The sequence below is a fragment of the Camarhynchus parvulus genome, chromosome 2 (assembly GCF_901933205.1).
Source record: "Camarhynchus parvulus chromosome 2, STF_HiC, whole genome shotgun sequence".
Lineage (NCBI taxonomy): Eukaryota > Metazoa > Chordata > Aves > Passeriformes > Thraupidae > Camarhynchus > Camarhynchus parvulus.
In genome coordinates this window covers 109,932,603-109,952,902 of record NC_044572.1, presented here as the reverse complement: position 1 = coordinate 109,952,902, position 20,300 = coordinate 109,932,603, and the positions used below count along the sequence as shown (strand labels likewise).

General features: G+C 44.7%; 2 protein-coding genes across 3 annotated transcripts in view; one reads left to right on the top strand and one right to left on the bottom strand.

Moving 5' to 3' along the window:
* The first annotated feature begins 1,484 nt into the window (after positions 1–1,484).
* CEBPD (CCAAT enhancer binding protein delta) lies at positions 1,485–3,284 on the top strand. Its single transcript, XM_030971630.1, has one exon. The coding sequence runs from the start codon at positions 1,774–1,776 to the stop codon at positions 2,806–2,808; it is 1,035 nt and encodes a 344-aa protein (XP_030827490.1). The 5' UTR covers positions 1,485–1,773; the 3' UTR covers positions 2,809–3,284.
* A 1,691-nt stretch (positions 3,285–4,975) lies between these two features.
* SPIDR (scaffold protein involved in DNA repair) overlaps positions 4,976–20,300 on the bottom strand; it is a 196,314-nt gene continuing 180,989 nt past the window's right edge. The window contains exons 15-20 of one of the 2 annotated variants that reach the window (XM_030943524.1): positions 17,073–17,271; positions 15,902–16,054; positions 10,385–10,478; positions 8,261–8,375; positions 7,714–7,767; positions 4,976–5,341 (exon numbers count right to left, since the gene is read on the bottom strand). In XM_030943524.1, coding sequence (XP_030799384.1) covers positions 5,207–5,341; positions 7,714–7,767; positions 8,261–8,375; positions 10,385–10,478; positions 15,902–16,054; positions 17,073–17,271 — 750 coding nt within the window. In that variant the 3' untranslated portion in view covers positions 4,976–5,206. Of the gene's footprint in view, positions 5,342–7,713; positions 7,768–8,260; positions 8,376–10,384; positions 10,479–15,901; positions 16,055–17,072; positions 17,272–20,300 lie in introns of those variants that run through there. The other variant, XR_004060525.1, reaches the window with a different exon arrangement.

Genomic DNA, 20,300 nt, shown 5'->3' with positions numbered 1-20,300 from the left:
AAAAAACAAAAGCAAGCATTTCTTGTGTCACTGTCAAGTTCAGTGGTTAATGCTGGTGTAGATGGAGGTTGTGTGATCACTCCTCTGATGAGAAAGGAGACCAAGTTCATTTAAACATAATACATCTGGCAGCTCTAGAGTTAAAAGCAAAGGCTCCCCAAGCGAAACCTTAGCTGCCAGATGTAAAACCCCACCTGCCAGGCACTGCACCCTTACCCTGATCCCACAAGCCTTCCCACGTGGAGTTTACATCCAAAGGGAGAGCATGTACCAGTCTTGTTCCCAGCTCCTTATGCTAAAATACACACCCCTGTGATAAACAGCTGCGGTCCTGCAACAGCTGCGGCGGCGGCAGATGGAGCCCTGCCCGGAGAGGGGCAGCGGGCCCGGCATGACCGGCACGTCCCCACGGGCGGTCCCCAGAGCCGCCTCGGGGCCAGCGGCGCCGCGCTCCGCCGGGCACAGCTCCGTGCCAGCAGCGTCAGCTGGGTGCTGGGCTGGAAACTCGGCGCCTGGGACAGTCCTATCTTAAATATAGAAGGGTCTTCTGGAAGATAAATAAATAATTTTTTTTAAAGTAAATTTAACGGCGCTTTGTTGCGTGTGTCTTTAGTAATTCAGTCAGCGGAGCACCTGGGGGTGGAACCAGGGTTTCAGAAACTATTATGTAACTAGAAAACTTCTCTTTTAGCTGCAAGTATTTTCAATTTTCTGGTACTTGCCAATTTAATAGTAGTAGATTGTGGGATGCAAGGGGGGGCAGGGGACAACAAGATGCATAATAACTTAATGTAAGGTTTTAAGAGGCATAACTTCATGCAGACAGCGTGAGGCAGCTAAAGATGCCTCAGAGACCCCTGTCCCACCAGAGGGTCCTGCCAGAAGAAATTCAAGTGTCCATCCTCTCCCCGGAGCGGGGGATTTACATCCTGCTCGGGGGAAGCTGCCCGTGCTCCAGCGGAGGGAGCTGGGCCTCCGGAGGGCGCTCGGGTGATGCGCACAGACACGCGTGGGGCCGGCAGCATCCTCCCCGTATCGCTCCATGCCCGGCGCCGCCGGGAAGCGCGTGGGGGATGCAGCGTGGTGCTGGTGGCGGCGGCGGGGTAAAATCAGCTTTTTCCGCCAGCTTTTCCCCCGGCCCGCGGGGAAAGGGAAAACCAGCGCTCAGCCGGGGGAATGGGGTGCCGGTACCGGCGTCGGGGCAGCGCTCCCCGGGACGGGACGGTGCGGGGAGGGCGGCAGGCTCCCGAAAGGCGCCCGCACCGTCCCGTGCCCGTGGTGGGGGCACCTCGGACCGCGGCCACCCTCGGCCGGGAGGTGGCAGCTCGCTGCGGCGGCAGCCCTGCCTCCGCGGCCACGCACCCCACCCGCTCCCGCCCCCGGGTCCCCGGGGGTGCCGGGAACATAGCTCCCCGTCATTGGGGCAGGAGGCGGGGCCCGCGCCGTATAAGAAGGGACCGAGCGGGTGTTTCACTCCCAGGTCCTGAGACGCCTTGTCCCATCCCCGCCTCCTACCGCCGCTCACGGCGTGACCCGAGCCCGGATCGGCCCCCTCGGGGAAGCGACGGCGGGGCTGCAGCGGCAGCGCCGGTGCCACCGAGCAGCAGCAGCGGCAGCGGTGTGAACAGCAGCAGCAGCAGCAGCAGCAGGAGCAGCCCCGCTCCCACCTGCCCGTGCCAGAGGCTGGAGCTGCGCCCGTGGCGGAGCCGCGTTTGGTGCCCGCGCCCCGGAGCCCCCGCGCCGCGGCCGTGCGGCGCCGCGTCCCGCTCGCCCATGAGCGCCGCCGCTCTCTACAGCCTGGACTCCCCGGCATGCTATAAGAGCTGGTGCCTGGAGCCCGCCAACTTCTACGACGCCAAGGTGGGCAGCGGCGGCGGGCCGGGTCCCGCCTGCAAGCCGGGGGCCCGCGGCGGCTGCGGGATGAGCGGCGAGGAGGCGGGGGGCGGCCTGGGGGGCAGCGGCACCAACCTGGCGGAGCTGAGCGCCGCCGCCCCGGCCATGTACGAGGACGAGAGCGCCATCGACTTCAGCTCCTACATTGACTCCATGTCTGCCGTGCCCAACCTGGAGCTCTGCAACGACGAGCTCTTCGCCGACCTCTTCAACAGCAACCACAAGCCCGAGCGGGGCGGGGAATACGGCGAGTACTTGCCACCGGGCGGCGGCGCCGGCCGCGACCCCGCCAAGGACCTCGGCGCTGCCATGACCACCCTGCTGGGCTCCGAGCCCCGCACCGCCTCCTCCTCCTCCTCCTCCTCTTCCTCCTCCTCCTTCTCCTCCCGCGGCGCTCTGAAGCAGGAGCCGGACTGGAGCGACAGCGACCTCTCCTCCTCGCTGCTGCCCTCGCAGATCGCCACCTGCGCCCAGACCATCATGAACCTGAGCGGGCAGCCCACACCGCCCACGTCCCCTGAGCCGCCGGGCAGCAGCTCCCCCTCCAGCTGCAGCACCCGCTCGCCGGGCCCCGGGGCCGCCGCCGCCGCCGTGCCCGGCCCGGCGCAGGGCGTCCCGCAGCCCGCTGCCGGCGGCGGCAAGGAGCGCGGCGGGAAGAAGTGCGTGGACAGGTTTAGCCCCGAGTACCGGCAGCGCCGGGAGCGCAACAACATCGCCGTGCGCAAGAGCCGCGACAAGGCGAAGCGGCGCAACCAGGAGATGCAGCAGAAGCTGCTGGAGCTTTCGGCCGAGAACGAGAAGCTGCACAAGAAGATCGAGCAGCTCACCCGGGACTTGACCAGCCTCCGGCACTTCTTCAAGCAGCTGCCCAGCGCTTCTTTCCTGCAGCCCGGCTCGGGCACCGACTGTCGGTAACCGGGGGGGAGCGGGACGGAGATACGGACTCCGGGAGACGGTGGATAAATACCTCAGAGGGCCGAGCCGAGCCCTGCCGGGCCGTGCCGTGCCGTGCCGCGGCGCCCCGGGCCGGGCCGGGCGCGGCAGGAGGCGCGGAGCCGCGGCGGGACCTGCCGGCCCGCGGCCGCGCTCGGGATGCGGCAGCGACGTGGAGCGATGCCTGGGTCTTTCACCACGAAACTTGCGAAAAAGGGAAAAAAAGCTAAATATATTATTTTTTTTCTTCTCTCCCCTTAAATTATTTTTGTAATGGTAGTTTTCGTCTTTTCTACATTTTACTCATACCGATGCAGCTATGGTACATCTGTTAAAGTGATTCAAAATCCCATGTATTTTAGACCGTAGGATGGAAAAAAAAAAAAAGACTGAGCATGCTCAACCTTTTATATCAATTTTTACAGCATTTCTAAGAATAAAGAAAAGCATTTTAAATCCACCCTGCTGTCGTTTGCTCTGTGTCGTGACAGCGAGGGGCTGGCGGCGGGGAAAGCTGTGCTGCCCGGGAGGGGGCTGGACACGGGCGGGGAACACGGAGAGGGGGTCCCAAGGGCCGAGAGGGGAGGTGAGGGCAAGCGAGGGGCGCTGCGTTACTTCCCAAAGCATCCAGAGAGCGATGTAGGGATGGGAACAACCGTGAGACCCCTCGGCCGCAGTGGCTGCGGAGCCCGCTCCCCCCGGAGCGCATCGCTGAGCCCGAGTGCTGAGTCAGGGGTTGCCGTGGCGCTGGTGGCAACGAGCAGCTGCACATCAAGGGACACTGCTCTGTGAGCAGGACTCTGCCAGAAATAAATACCGGATTCTATAGCCAAAAAAAAAAAAAAAGGTGCATAGGACTCGAAGAACATCATTAAAAGAATACCACCAGTTAATATTCCTGTTAAAAAAAATCTTCCAAGGGGTTTCCATTCTAGATAATGCAGAGTTGCACCTACACTAACATGTTCTCTAGCAGGGATCAGAGCTCACCTCTGTAGTGAGTCTCTGAGGTGTCCATGCACCCTCAGGCTTCAGCAGGAGCTGGACACTTTCACTGATCCTGGCTAGTGAAAGTGAGAGTGGGCAACTGCTGCTCATCACAGAGCCAGTGGTCACAAAGACTTTCACTGATCCCTGCTAGTGACAGAGCAGCAAGGCAACGCTGCTGCTCATTGCTGAGTGAGTGAAAAGACCACAGGAGATCAGGCAACTTGTCTAAATTTCAGTAGTGCAGTGTCAGAGCACCTACAGCATCTCTAGGGCAGAAAAATGGCCTGACTCAACAAGCACCTCCAGTTTTCCCAGAGACTCAAGTCTTTAATGGTTTTGAAGGGGCAACCCCAGTCTCACATACAGATCTCTACACAGGAATGGGCTGTCATCTCCTTTTTCCTTACAGGGAGGCAGGTAAGAGACTGAAATGCTTGGAGGAGGTGAGGAAAAAAAGGGGAATTCAAAAGCTGGGTCATTCTTTTAGAAATTGTGACATCCATAAGACTTTTCACTATTGGCCTGAGCTGCAGAAATGACCAGTGTGGCAAGTTTGCTACTCCTTCTCTGCTGGTTAATCACATATGGGACCTGTGCAAAAACCACTCATTCCTCCTCCTCTGACCTGTAAGGGGCTTTTAAATACCGTGGAAGAGTAAGGGGGGGAAAAAACCATGCAGTCTCTAAATCTTATATTAATTCTTGCAATGCACACGGAGGGAGATTTTGGCATTTATCTGATCTGTAGTCTCCACAGCCTGGGCGGGGGTTGTTGCGTGGCCTGCAACGCAGTTTGCTGCTTGCCCATAAAAGAAACTGCAGTGAAACACCCACTTTGTGGGAAGCTACAGATAACACACAACTTCTCTGCTGAGAGACCAATTAGCTGTGAAACATTAACTTCATATGTGTTCAAATCTCTGTCTTTATAACCGACAGCAAAGTGTTAACTCAGAATTGACAAACCACGCAGCGCTCTGCAGCAGGTCTGGGATACACTGATAAAACTCAGCTTAAACCAACTGCCATAGAAAGGTATTTATTTCAAAAGTATCAGTAAAATTTTTCCATTGACACATAATAAATACAGCATTATCAAAAATAAACCACAACCATTCAAAACTTACAGAAAAATATGTTTTACATTACATAACAGCAAACATGACAAAGAACTGTATTCTTAGATTCTGCACTGATCAGAAAAAGAAGAGTTCAGAGAGTTGAACAATATATAGATTTTTTTTCAGCGTTAGCACAATGTGCTTTATAAATCACAGTTTTAATAAACTATCTTAATGCTTATCACCCTTGCATTTTACATTATCTGTGGCACTAGTTAACAGATAATCACATTACAAAGTCCACAGATACTATAATAGCTGACTAGAGTTCAACTCTGTCTTGCTGCAGCTTCCAGAAGAACAATTTCCTCCAGTGCAACACAGTTGGGGTGGCTGGTTATGGAGTGGACGTAGCAGTTCAATAACCCCACCTCCTTTCCCAGCACGCTCTGCACCTCGTAAGTCTGCAGGAATAAAAGCCTGGTGAGTAAAACAAACAGTGCTGGACGTTCTGTTCTAGGCAGCATTCAGCTGGGAAGATGCAGCATGCAGGATCCTCTTCCAACAGACAATTTTTTTAAAGGACTCGGAAAGTGCATTAGAACTAATGGAAAGAATGAATATATTAGATTTTCAGTAATTAGATCACACTCCTGTCTCAGTTGCTGCCCTACCAGGCTTTTAAAATGAGCTGTTTCAAAAAGAAAAAAGTTACTGTGACTTTGAACTCAGTTTTGCTAAGCATAACCTATACATGCTCCTTTTACCTTCCTTTCTGACACTCGCAGGCCTTCATGCCTGCTGGCAATGTGCATATACATATTATACATTGATTAGCTGTGCTAACTTACCCACTAAAGGAAAAAAACATTTTGTAACCCTTCTTACTCTCCTCTCTCTCCCCTCTTTTAACTTTTTGTTGTTCATGCATTACCACCAGCACCACCAACACAGTCCCTCGTGTTTAATGATCCAACGAATTTCACCCACGAGTTGTGCCTGAGTGAATTTGCAGAGGCTGTGCTCTGCGTGGAGAGGGACGCAAGGCTGGCATGGCTGCACTAAGAGCAGCAGCATGTTAACACAAGACCTGGTAACACTCACAGCTGATATTTCACTTGAGAGGGTATCTCAGGTGGCAGATTCACATCCATTTCATTCCTTAACAGGCCTGCCTACAACAACTGTGCCCCTCCTTCATCTGCATTGTGCTTCTGTACAGGTATGTGATACCCATGGTGTTGCCTGGTTCAAGGTATAAACAATCTTTTTCTTTTTTTTTTTCCTGGATTATTTTTCCCCCAGACCGGTTCTGCAGTCCAGTTCACAGTGCAGCTGCACAAACAACGCTCCTGGTGTAACAGAAGGGCTGCCACAGGGAGAAGAACAAGTAGCCAGGGCCAGTGACAGCTAAAACCAACCTCCCTGCCAAAAGAATTGATTACAAAGCTACACCCTTAAAAACTTTAGCGGCAAAAAAGTGCCACCTCAAGTGGTATTTCTTGTGACTAATCTTTATCCCTGTGTTTCAGCCGGGGAAGAAAAAAAATCTGAGTTGCCAGACTTCTAAATACTGGCTGAATATACACTGAAACATGAAAAAGAGGTTGTTTGAATTCTAATAACTCAAAAAAGAACTATGTTTTGCCAGTCTGTAACCAAACCAGACACATTCTGTAAAACTCAGCAAGACTTAACTGCTATTAAAGGAGCAAATATGTTTTGGAAATTTCTTGTATCTCTTTGCTAAAATGAAATATACACTCTCCACCAGCATAAGAAAAGTAATTTATTATTTCAGAATAACTTTCCACTTTAAATATTACCCACAAATCCCACTAAAAGCATGGAGCATGTAATAGGAAAATGCTGGAAAACTTGTAAGACAGGGAAAGCAAACTGACCCCTGTACATATCACCTAACTGAAGATATTTAACTGGGATGATTAAAGAAGACAACAAATCAACCTTTGCTCCCATTCACGTGCAAGGGAGAGGGAAAATCTTGGAATCCTAATTGGACTTAATGACTTTGTGAAGGCTGCAGAGCATCCAGCAGCCAATGCCAGCCAGGCACCTACCTGGGTGCCTCCCTCACCCACGGTAAATCTGGGTCACTGTGCCAAGTGTCAGGGTTCTTCTGATAGCTCAGATTAAAGGAGTAACTACTTCACGATTACATAAACTGTACTTTAGCCCATGGATCTCCATGGCTCATGTGTGCTTCATTCATACAATTATCAAGTAGTATCTTGCATGCATTTTGCAAATTCTTCTCCTATTTCCACCTGCCAGTACTTTCAGTGTTGTGCTGGTACAAAGTGGTTGTGGTTTATAGGATTTAGAAGACCAGACCCAAAAGGTGGGATGCTTGGAGGGTATCTTTGCTGCCTTTGGATCCTCAGCCAGAGAACAGGGTCAAGCCCAGCACTGCCCATGGCAGCTCTGAGTGCTGTTTGCAAGCTGCTCTGCAGAACCACAGCTGAGCTGAAGCCACAGCCCATCTGCTGCACCCCCCTTCTGAAAAGGAGGGTGTGAGTCTGACGAGATGGCAGGGCATCAGCAGCTGGAAGGTGGGATTGCCAAAGGGCACAGCCCACTCAAGTCACAGCCTGGACATGGGGAAAAAAATAATTTCATTTGTAGTGAAATCTCTTTCCACTCCTAGTGCAGTTCTGAAGTGAACTGCCTGAAAAGTCAAAATCACCACCACTGGAGATTTTCAAGACCCTGCCACCCCAAGTCATGGCTGACCTGCCATACCTGACATTGGTACTCTGCCTTTGCATTAAGTTCTGTAGTTTAACTTTCTTTGGTCAGCGTTCATTATACCTACCCCATCCTCACTGGCAGAGGACATCAGGAGAGAAGAGATTGTCCTTTGCAACAGCTGGAATGAGAAAATTCACAAGTTTTGTTAATGACAAAAATCTTAAGTGTGCAAAAACATTCTGTTTGCAGTCACATAGAACAAAGATTTATCATTTTAATATCAAACAGTTTCGTTTCTCTGGCCAAGAAAGCAGAGGAGAGGTGACACAAAAGATGTTCAGAATGGAAGTCTAAAAATACACATTCCTTTTAGACTGTGTAGACTGAAGTTTCCAAAGGCCCAGCCTAACAAATCCCTTCATCTGGGCCGTAGAACCGTTTGCAAACCTCAGGGTGAAATCAATGACTGCATTATTTGAGCAAGACCTGGGAACTGGGTTCTTAGCCCAATGAAACACAAATTTAGTGCTAGATTAAATAATGGGATAATCTTACATATTTTAATTTGTCTTCTGACAGAACTGTTCACAGAAGTGGGGTTTAGAATACCTATGTGTCTGCACATCTGGTCTCACTGCACCTGACACACCAGCCCTTATTTCATACCATACCTTCACTTTTACTGTACTTCGAGATCGGGATGGACAACTCAAGAAGACTTCCAGCTGCATTTTCAAAACTGGTGTTGTGACAACTCCAGAGCACTGGTTGCAATATAGCAATTCTCTGAAACACACAAAATAATGATGGAAAAACATAGAGAAACGAACAAGTTATCAGTCATAAACCAAAAGAAATAAAACCCCAATTAGTGTATTCTCTACTTTGCAGGTAGACTTTTAGTAGCAAAGCCCTGGTAGAGATTCAGTTGATAACAGAAAATAGAACTCTTCTGTTGGCAGTAACTCTCCTGGAGGACCTAAACTCTTCTGGCAAAAGGATCTTCCTTTTATGATTTCTGGCAGCATGGAGAGAGGTTGCTATTTATAGTCACCCTGCTTAAGCAAATATTAATCTCATAACCTCCTAAAAGTTATGGCAAAAGAAAATCTGTAGTATAGATTTGGCTGAAGTGAATTATTGACTTAGGCCCTCATTCAGCAAACGTTCAATGTTTTCAGTGTACTCTTAAGTCATGCACAGAGTTAAGCTCAGCTATAAGCACTTGTTGGAAGCACTTCTTAAACAAATATTGATACTTCATTTGTTCTCCAAATGAAGCAAAAGTGTCCTTCACAGGTGAGATACTTTTTTAATTGGACTACACTACCATGTGAACATAGACACATCCTTATTTTTTACATGACAGTATAATACAGGACACCTGGTTTTGATTTTCAGCTTTTTTTTGTACAACAAAGCATAAAGGGCAAGTCTTCTAATCTTTAGGAAAATATTACCTATTTCAATAAGAACAACACAATTTCTTACGATTTTTGTAAGCTTTTTCAGTAAAAAAACCTCTCCTTTCCTTCCTTCCTTCCTTCCTTCCTTCCTTCCTTCCTTCCTTCCTTCCTTCCTTCCTTCCTTCCTTCCTTCCTTCCTTCCTTCCTTCCTTCCTTCCTTCCTTCCTTCCTTCCTTCCTTCCTTCCTTCCTTCCTTCCTTCCTTCCTTCCTTCCTTCCTTCCTTCCTTCCTTCCTTCCTTCCTTCCTTCCTTCCTTCCTTCCTTCCTTCCTTCCGCCACTTCCTTCCTTCCGCCACTTCCTTCCTTCCGCCACTTCCTTCCTTCCTTCCTTCCTTCCTTCCGCCACTTCCTTCCTTCCGCCACTTCCTTCCTTCCTTCCTTCCTTCCTTCCTTCCTTCCTTCCTTCCTTCCTTCCTTCCTTCCTTCCTTCCTTCCTTCCTTCCTTCCTTCCTTCCTTCCTTCCTTCCTTCCTTCCTTCCTTCCTTCCTTCCTTCCTTCCTTCCTTCCTTCCTTCCTTCCGCCACTTCCTTCCTTCCGCCACTTCCTTCCTTCCGCCACTTCCTTCCTTCCGCCACTTCCTTCCTTCCTTCCTCCCCTTCCTTCCTTCCTTCCGCCACTTCCTCCCTCCCTCCCTCCCTCTCTCTGACTGCTCTTATCCCTTGGGCTTTTATTCCACCAGGAATCTCACACTCTGCAAGCACAAGCTGGCTAGGCAGCTGCAGGGGAGGCTTTCCAAAATTATGTCAGTGTGACACAGGTTCAGCATTTCAGGTGGCAACAGGGTCCTGTAGGATCAGTCCTCACATTCAGGACAAACATACTGCCAGAATTATCCAACATCCTTTTTAGAAAGGTGACTAATTTAATAGGTCTGAAAAGCAGCTCTTTCATACTTAGATAAATTGTAGCAGAGATCACAGTCCAGTATAAAAATGAGGTGAATTGAGGATACACAGATTAACAAGGCAAGACACACAAAAACATGTACCTATTTCTAAAGGAACTTAAAATCAGACCTGTGGTTTATGGGCATATTTATTAAAAGCAATATTACAATGCAGTGGGCTATGAAACCTTTATAAGCAAGATTGGTTTAAAAACCAAGTAATAACTGCAAAATCAAACTATTTCATATCTACTTGTATCTTTCTCCATATATTAATGTAACCTTGCAGGTTTTATCAGTTCATCAGCAATAAAAATACTACGTCTTAGCTCTAGGAAGGAGTAAAGTGCAGCCTGTGCCTGCAGGAATCATTGCATCACCCATTGCTGTTATGGCTACATCTACAAAACACCTGGAGTGCTCTGGAGCATGCTGACTCTCACCTGTCCTGGGGACACACTTCCAACTTTCCATTGCCACATCTGTTGCATGTAGGCCAGGAGAAAGCAGTGCTCTCATTAACTCCAACAACAGTACCTGCAGAACATGGAATTCTTACAAAATGCTAACGTTAACCCAGCAAACACAGTCACTCTTGGCTTCACAGCAGGTTTGAACCTTTCTGACCCACAGCTTAAGACTTGTCAGAGCAAGAATCAGCAACAATCTCACTCCCTTTCTCCTTTGTCCCTCTAATGAGGGATGAAAGTACAGCAGAGTGTTATATTCTAAAAATATCAGAAAGTAGATAATTGACAATTAACTTGGTTCTTTTGGCTTGGATTTTATTGCTTTTCTGATTTGCTTTTGCTTGTTTGCTTTCTTTCTGGTGCTCTGATGTTTTCTTGGCAATAAACAGCTACAAAAACAATCAGATCGAATAGCTTGATATTGGTATTTAGAAAATACAAACCAACAAGAAGCCCCAATCCCTTCTGAAAACAACAATGCAGATTAAATTCCACTAACAATGGAGTTATTCTTCATTTATACAGATTTAACAGAGATTAGATCTGGCTCACAGTCTTAAGTGTGTGTGTAAGAAGGGAATGCCAAAGATACTCTGGACTAATAAAAAGGGCCTCGCTAGTTTTGGCAAGAAAAAATATCTTCAAAATTTTATGAGAAGCCAATAAAGAATGTATTATATTTTATGGTAACAATATGCTGAAATTATGAGCATTATTTATAGAGAAAAATATTCACCTGTAAGAATGAAATTAAACTGAAATAAAACTTCACTAGTACAGCAGAACTACAGACTTAAAAATCCAGCCTCTGTTGAGCAAGAATCTCACAGTTCTATACCACATTCAATAGAAGAAAGCCTTGGAGACTATGGAGCATTTACAGTGTCTGGACTGTAAGACAGGGTGTTAATCCCTTGTTCTTCTGGTTCTCCTGGGACAAGGAGGGAGCTACACCTAAACAACAAAACTGTAATTTTCTTTGGGAATGCAAAGGACAGCAAGTCTGAAGATCTGGAAAGTTGCTTCTCAAATACAACATTTATGACCCAATTTCTAAGTGTACAACAAAACATCATGCATTTCTCTGACAGGACACGATATTCTATCTAGCCACGTGGACTCTTAGAGGAATAATTTTGATTCTTCCGTGTTCATCATAAACTGGGAGTTTCCATGGGTATGTTTCTCTCTGGATGATGTAAATGCTGAATGGAGTTAGAGCCACTTGGCGGATTTAGCATGACTGGATCCACTTGACTGCCTGGTCACCAGTGGTGTTCCCTAAGGCTCAGTACTGGGGCCAGTCCTGTTTAATATTTTAATCAATAATCTGGACCAAGTCCACCCTCAGTGAGTTTGCAGATGACAGCAAGGTGGGTGGGAGTGTTGATCTGCTGGAGGGCAGGGAGGCTCTGCATGGGGATCTGGACAGGCAGGATCAATGGGCTGAGGCCAATGGTGTGAGTTCAACAAGGCCAGGTGCCAGGTCCTGCACCTGGGTCACAACAACCCCAGGCAGTGCCACAGGCTGGGGGAAGAGCGGCTGGAAAGTGACCCAGTGGAAAAGGACCCGGGGGTGGTGGTCAACAGCCAGCTGGACATGAGCCAGTGTGTGCCCAGGTGGCCAGGAAGGCCAGGGGCATCCTGGCCTGGATCAGCAATAGTGTGGCCAGCAGGACTAAGGAAGGGATCATTGCTCTGTGCTCAGCACTGGTGAGGCTGCACCTCAAGTCCAGTTCTGAACCCCTCGCTCCAAGAAAGACACTGAGGTGCTGGAGCTGCATAGAGAAGGGCAGTGGAGCTGATGAAGAGGAGGTGGGGTTCTTCAGCCTGGAGAAAAGGAGGCTCAGGGGGAACCTTCTTGTTCTCTACAGCTGCCGGAAAAGAGTTTGTAACCAGGCAGGGGTCGACCTCTTCTCCCAGGTTACAAGTGACAGCATGAGAGGAAACGGCCTAATGTTACACCAAGTGAGGTTTACACTGGATATTAGGAAGACTTTCTTCACTGAAAGGGTGGTCAAGCATTTGAACAGCTGCCAGAAAAGTGGTGGAGTCCCCAGCCCTGGAGGTATTTATACAACATGCAGATGTGGCATGTTGGGGACATGGTTTAGTGATGGACTTGGCAGTGCTGGTTTTCATTTTGGTTACTGGTTTGACTGGATGATCTTAAAGATCCCTTTCGACCTAAATGGTTCTATGATTTTATCATTCTTGTTCACCAAAAAGCTACCAATTAGTTTGCTGAGTATGTTTCCTTCTTCATTAAAAAATTAATTTTAAAACCAAAACAAATCCCCTTTCTCTCTAAGCCTTTTCACTTTCTCCCAATTGTGTGACATATTCCAACTGCAAGACGCCAGTGCAAGTACATCTGAAGAAAATCAATCAGGATCATACTGATGAGATTATGTCTAGTGGAGAAGATTATTTTGATGATAGAGTTCCCTTGAGAAAACCACCAGACATCACTGAAGTCAGACCAACTCAAAGCAGCAACAGATGTAATAATCTAGTGACAGTCTTGTGCACCCTACAAAGTGATATCTCAAGTTTAGGATGCTGAACTCCTGCACATCTTTTTCAAGACTCCAGATTTTGCTTGACATACACAAACCTTTTGGATATTTTCCCAAGATCCTTCTTTTAAATGAAAATGCACACGGCCAAAATGAAATGTTTACCTCTAGTCTATTTTTAAGGGTTGTGGCTGGCACCATTAAGAAGAGATTGACATTGTCAATCTCTTGGATGAGACTGACATCCAAGGGACAACACCTGGAAAAGCAGGTCTGCCTTGTGGGATACAAAGGAACACTTTGGTTGAAACAATTAAAACATGGAGGTGTTGTTTTGGATTTCTTTCCCCCAGTCAGTTATCCTAATTAATGGGACAGGAAATGCAAAAATTCAGTCAAAAAAACGAAACATAGGTAAAATGACTGACCCCATTTTAGTCCCACTATTAAGTGGAAAACTGGAAAAAGCCCACACGCCTGAGTAAGGGCTTAAACATGAAAATATCCAACGTCAAAATTCAATCGCTGTTGGTGAGTCACATACTAGGCAAATAGCATTAATCAAGTAATATTCCCACATATCACATGTGGTATAGACTAAGTAGAATTTACTCAAAGCATGATTAAGAGGAAAAACAGCTCTGTGCCATATGAACTGCCAACATTGCCAACTGCCAAGTCATCCTGACTGCTACTATACAGCAAAAAGAGGTTACAAATTACCTTGTAATGCATAGTGATAAGAAAATAAACTATTAACCCTAAGATCACAGGTGAAAACCACAGATTCATCTTGCAATGAAGAATAAAGTTTTCATTAGAAAGCAACCACAGGTTTTCACTCATCTGTTGAAGAGCAACACAGTCCATTATTCCAGAGCTAGTATGACTGGACCTCCCTGAAACAAGAATTTCTGACAAACTCATTGCATCTGCTTGGACTGGAACATTTTCTGTTTTGATGGGGAAGGAACCTCTGAAGAACACCCAGTCCAGAGCTGTACCAGGTAGGTCAGGGCCCAGCCTTAAGCAGGAGCTTGGACTGGCGGAACTTCAGATGCTCCTTCCAAAGAAGCAGGAAGGCACACTCCTTCAGGAAGGGGTAGACAAAGCCTTTTCAGCCTCTTTGCTAGGTGGGAGGATGCCAGTGTGCAACACACATAGGAGACCAAAAGAAATGAGAGGATGAACAAAGAAAAAGAATGAATGAGGCAAGAACTGCTTCTTATTGAAAGCCAGACTAACAACTCTCTGATTTAGGAGATAAGAGACAGTGACTGAATTTTAGAGATGATACATCTCCCTCCATGCATTGTTCCACCAAAAGTATATTCTCCCACCAACAAAGTAGGGTCAATGCTATTAATTTCATTAGTTCAGCAGAAAGATGTAGGCACTAACAAACTGAAACCCAAAACAGTGAATGCATCTCTTGAATGCTATTAAAATACTTCAGTACACACAAAAGTGAGAGTTTTCATCTATATATTGCTGGAGCATAAGTATAAAGAAGATATTTTATATTCTATGTTGGTATTCAGGTGTGGGGACCTACTGATAACAGCTATCCTGCACAAATTCCAGATTAAACAAGACAAGGTTGTAGGATTAATTTCTCCTTTTGTCATTCTTCTATCTTTAATACAGGACAGGCAAAGCATGACATCTCCTATTTGTGTAAAGTAAGCACTTGTTGACACAACAGATCACAAAGGTGTTCTTTCTTTGCTCTGCTGGAAAAAGAAAGGACAGAGAGATGTTTCCTTTATCCTACTATGAGCACTGTCAACAAGAAAAAAGAAGACAGGCACTTCTCATAATCACAAATTTAACAGCAGTGACAATTCTTAACATAACTACTGGAGAGGTGAAAAAAAAGGCAAAAAGCATTTCACACCCAGTGACAGAAATATCTTTCAAGTAGCTGTATCAATGCAAGATGTACATAACAACCATGAGTGAAGTGCTTTGAGTGAAGTGCTTGGTTTTCATTATGCACTGTTCAACATTTGGCACTGCAAGGTGCTCAGTAATTAATCACAGAAGCACTGCTAAGCTGTGGCTCTACCATAGCAGCAGGTATGTTTAGTAAAGGCTTTGCTTGGCTTCAAACTGTCTTCTCAGTCTATTTTATTATAACTGAAGAATTAATTTGAAAACCATTATTTGTTGTAATTTTAAAGTTAATTTCAAATGCTCCAGTGAATACTTGAAGGTATTTTCTACAAGGGCTACTGGAATAATACAAGTTAAATTAAGGAAAGAAATAGCCTTGAAGACTTGTTGGGCTTTTAAGGACTTTTTCTCATAGGCACTGTACAGCTGGGAGGTTTGAGAAGCTGTCTGGACAAAGCATTAGAAAATACACAGTAGAGAATGTTTCTGCATGATTTGGAAACACTAGAAAATCTGTAGTAAGAAAAGTTTCTGCATGGTTAGTGGTAAGACCAAGATATGGTCAAACCATATGTTAGACAAAACTATGATCCAAAGTGGCTGGTGAGCAAATACTGGCCACATTATGCTAAATTACTATGGAAAATAATAAATTGTCCTACTGCAGCAAAGCTCCAGGGAAATCAGTCACTAACCCCTACCATTCAAGATCTGGGTAACATATCTTACCCATCTGCCTAAAAAATGTTGGTATAACTCATTGTTGCCAACATCAACAAGGCTGGTGTGAACAGAAGGCTCCTGAAAGAAGACAGTGAAGGAAGGAATATAATGAAACAGATTGTACATTAAACATTTATTCTGGGGTATGAGTGAGTGGGAGCAGAGCTTGGCCAGCAAAAGGCAAACAGAGCCCACAATGAAGCATAAAATCTTAAATATTCTAATGACCCACAGCAATGCCATGCTTTTTTATCCCTCCACACTGTTTGTGCAAGAAATCAATATAAAGACACAAAAGATTAAAGTGAGCACAAATAATTAACAGCATTCATTTCAGCAAGGCCATACAAACCTCTGAGAGCACAAATGGAGCTGGCCTGTGTTGTAGAATCCAGCTCATCGAGTCTGACAGGGCCAGTCAGCTCACTGAGGTCAGCACCGGCAGCCGAGCACAAAAGAGGCTTTTGTAACAGGAGAACAGTACGTTCAACACAAATAATCCTACCTGCCAAAAAAGACATTTCAGCTCAGTACAGTAACAAGGAAAAAGGTGACCACGTTAATTGTCACGGCCAATAAAGACAACAACCTCTGCCAGCTACCAAACAGATGAATAGACTCCATCAGCTTTTCTCAATGACAAAATATTTTGCTTTCAGCGATACACGCACTGCGCTCTTGTTACACTTTGTGACTCCCGGGGAGAAAAAGAAGTCTGAATTTGAAGAAAAAGAAATTTAAAAATCTGAACATGCCAGAAGAGAGTCTGATGCCACCCAGACTGCATCCCATCTCACTCCTTGCAAACAGGTTACGGCCTTTTCCTTGGTAATAAGCTTGGGCGCCCCTTCAGGTGGTCCTACTTGGCTTCAAAGTTTCCAAAGAGTAGGTGCATGACGTGCCTTATTCTCCAGAACAGAGATTTTTGCTTCAGGACACACAGCCTTTTGCACAGCTCTGTACTTCCAGTTCACTTACACTCTGGAAGTGACTGAAGGTGTGAGATGTGAGCCAGCCCTGCAGTCACCATACAGAACCAAACTTGAACCTCAAAAAAGAGTGACTAAAAATGAAAGTAAAGGGAACAACCATAATTTCATGATCTGTATGGAAGCAAAGGCTCACAGCTAAGATGGTTTAGGAGATCTTGTAAAATTTCTTTATCTAGGGACACACAGATTTCTTAATATATTTGAGCCTTCTGGCAGTTCACAAATTTGGTTTTCACTGGTCATCATATTCAATAGTCATCAGAGAATACTGACATTAATACTGGTGGACATACAACAACACCACTGAATTTCTCATTCACTTTCAAAATCAAGCCAAAAATACAGAAAAAGAAACCTTACAAAAAAGTTTAAATTACAACCCCTTTCAAATTTCTCATCCCAAACTTGCAACGTCTCATCTTCATCTGGTAATGCAAGTGACCTCTCTGGAGGTCACATACTGAGGTGTCAGAGATAAGGGTGCTGTTTCTGTGGGACTCCAACTGCTTCCAAACCACGTGCAAAGCTCACCATTTCCCCAGAGAGCATCCTTGAAGAAGACAAGTTGTGAGCCAGCACTGAGGGCTTCCATGATTTCCATGCTGAGAACACACGGCGCAGTGACTGACACAGCAACAACTTTTGGAATCCCATGAGCCACATTTTGCAGTGTGGAGTCAGTCACAAACAACAGCATTTCTCTTTGATCTATGGGAACACTGTGTTTTGTCTGTGATTAGGAGAAAAAAATACACAAATTTGGAATGCAATTTTTTGATTTTTTTTAGTAGAAGAAAAGACTAAACATCTTCATATTAAAATGACTCATAAAACTGGGAGAAATTATTACAGTTAGGGCTTGTACAGGATAATGAGTCAAAGGTTTACTAGAATTTTTTGGTATTCCTTACTTCAGATACAAACCTTAAAATCTCTACCTTAAATTAACTTTCTGAGGTTGATCCTCTGGACTCTTGGCTCTACTTCACTCAACCATCATGCTTTATAATAATTTTCTTGGACTGTACATAGGATTTGAAAATATATTTCCTAAAAAAATATACTATATATATGGTATACATAAAAAATAATTGGATGTTTTTTAATAAGACTTACATAATTTTTGTCTTAAAAACAATGGGCAAAGAACATTTCTACTACTAATATTATTCCTCTGTAGGCACATTTTCTAGGTACTGTTATTAGATTCCAAAGCATAACCAAGTTGCAAAGTGGAGGTTTTTCTTTCAGTTAAACAAATATCCCTAAATATTAAAAAATATGTAAAGTTAAGGAAGTAGATAACTCCTAAGTAAGACATATATAATCTGCAATGACAGTGAAAGTTTTCTGCCCCAGACAGGTTTAAAAAAATATCATATCAAAGCATATTTCATATTTATCAGTGCAAGGAACTTGCAAATTTTCGGATTCTAATATTTTAAAATATCTAACAGTAAATAACTTAATCAATTTTAAATGTTTTTGTTACTCTTCTTAATTAGTCTGCTGATCAAAAATTAATGCTAAAACATTTAACTGAAAATTAAATACTATAATGCCTAGAAAGACGTGTAGCATTTTATTCTCAGAGCTGCATGTCTGTGGCAGAAGGTAGCACAACAAAACCCCCAGTATTTTGTCTTTGGTTGAATTATAACTTTGGAACCATCAGCCACACTGAACCTTTCTTTCTGTCCATGCTCACACTCTTAGAGCAAATGAGGTAACTGTAAATAGTGACTGGAAAAATTCACAGTTCAGATATCCCAGTCATGCCTTCATACAGCATATGCTGCCTCTTGCACTGATGTTGTTGTTTTGCCTAGTAACTGCATACATTTGGGCACCTCCTCTGCATAGATACCATTAGGACAGCTTCAGAGAAAGAATTTTTACATTGGTCCCTTGAGAATTACAAACACATTAAAAGCCCTCTTTCAGGAAAATCATCCAAGAAGTAAATAATAATAAAAGCAAAAATCACAAGTTAGTATAAAATCATCATCTTGCTATGTGTGACAATTTGTTCTGAACAGAGATGAGGACACAACAGACAAATAGCAGCAGGATTGAGTTATAAGGAAGGACAGCTCCTTAACCACAGATGGAATATATTTCCTCATGTTCCTTCTGAACCACAGTTCGGATTCTGACTAATAAAAAAGTGTATTTCCATTCTTCCTTCACACAAATTAAGTCATATTAATTTAAGCACCTAATACTGTAGCTACAGAGAGTAAATACTGTTTTTTAAGGTGCATCTGGATTAGCTCACATAGCAGATTATTTAATAACAAATCTGCAAAACAAACCAAATCATTGTCCCTTCCTCACTTATTACACCTTGGTGATTTTGCATGTGAAGGGTACATCCTCTTGGCAAAGGCAGCTGCAGGAAACAAGCTGCTGTTCTTGATCTTCTGGGAGCACTAGGCAGGTGATACACTAGCAGCAGGTAAATACCTTTACATTCCTTGAGCAGTTAAATGTAAGGAGAATATCTTCTATTGCTTTTCCATCATTACTTTCAAAAAATTATGAGCACTCATGTTGTTCACTTATAAAAATTTAGTACGTATAAAATTTAGTTCAGTAAGTGAATAGCCATTAAAAAAAGAACTAATAAACCTCCTAGGAGCAAGATAAAAAAGCATAGACCTTTTTTTCTGCTACTCAATATTCCATTCTTCAAAATCACATCTGTTTCTGCATGCTTCATCTTTTCTCTAATTCAGTGATGAAGTGCTTTTACATAAGAATACTGATAACACGCATCAGAATTTCAGATGGACACATTCCTGAATTCAAAAATGTTTGGCTAGGATGCCCCTAGTCTGCAATTTTATTTCATTTTTCACTACAAGAGGTTTCTTGGAAATAGGAATTTACGCACGTATGTGTTCATCTTTCTGCTGGCACACTAAAGATCCCATCCAGCTAGCTCTAATTCCATGTTTGCAAATGCTCTGTCACATTCTCAATTAGCACGGAGAAAACACAAGAGATACTCCTCATCTCAGTAGTTAAAAGTACTCCCTGCCCAAAAATTAAATCATAATTCATTGGCTTTTGAAGCAAAAGGGCAAGACCTAAATTAAATTTATGTCTCAAACTTGTGGGAAGCATCTCCAGCTATTTTGCTGGCCGTTCTGGAATTTCTTTGTCTTTGGTTCATATGCTTTGATTCACACTTTGTTTCTTGTGGAGCTGATGGACAATTGCAAATTATTCTCTGCTAGAATTCAGTGCTGGCTGTACTGAGGATCCAGTCGCCAGGAAAAAATAAATAAATCAGCAACAAAAAAATTCCTTTAACTACTAAGGGAGCTAGCAGCAATTTGAAAGAACATTGTAGCATCATTCAGAAACAAATAAAACATAATTGTAAGCTTTCCGGCACAGTATGGATGGCAGATGTATTTACCTAAGAGTTCCTCCCTTTTACTACTTACTGGACCATAAAAGCCAAATTTGCCTGAGGGGCTTCTATGGAAGTCAATGAAAATCACCCACACATTTGCATGAAAAGAGCAAAACTGTATTTTTATATAACCATCATCTGTTCCACTCTATCCCCCAACACCCAACTGACTGGGAGACTCTTGCTACATTCCTAAGGATAGCATTCAGCTATAAATTGAGCCTCAACTAACTTCCTGTGAGCTCTCTCTCCAGAGTGCAGTATGACCTCTGGTTAGATAGCAATTTATTCAGGAATAATTAGCTTTCTAGACTGAGTGCATTGAAACTGGTGAG

Bases quoted from the DNA above. Each gene is read 5' to 3' on its own strand.
- CEBPD (XM_030971630.1), top strand. From the start codon at position 1,774: ATGAGCGCCGCCGCTCTCTACAGCCTGGACTCCCCGGCATGCTATAAG.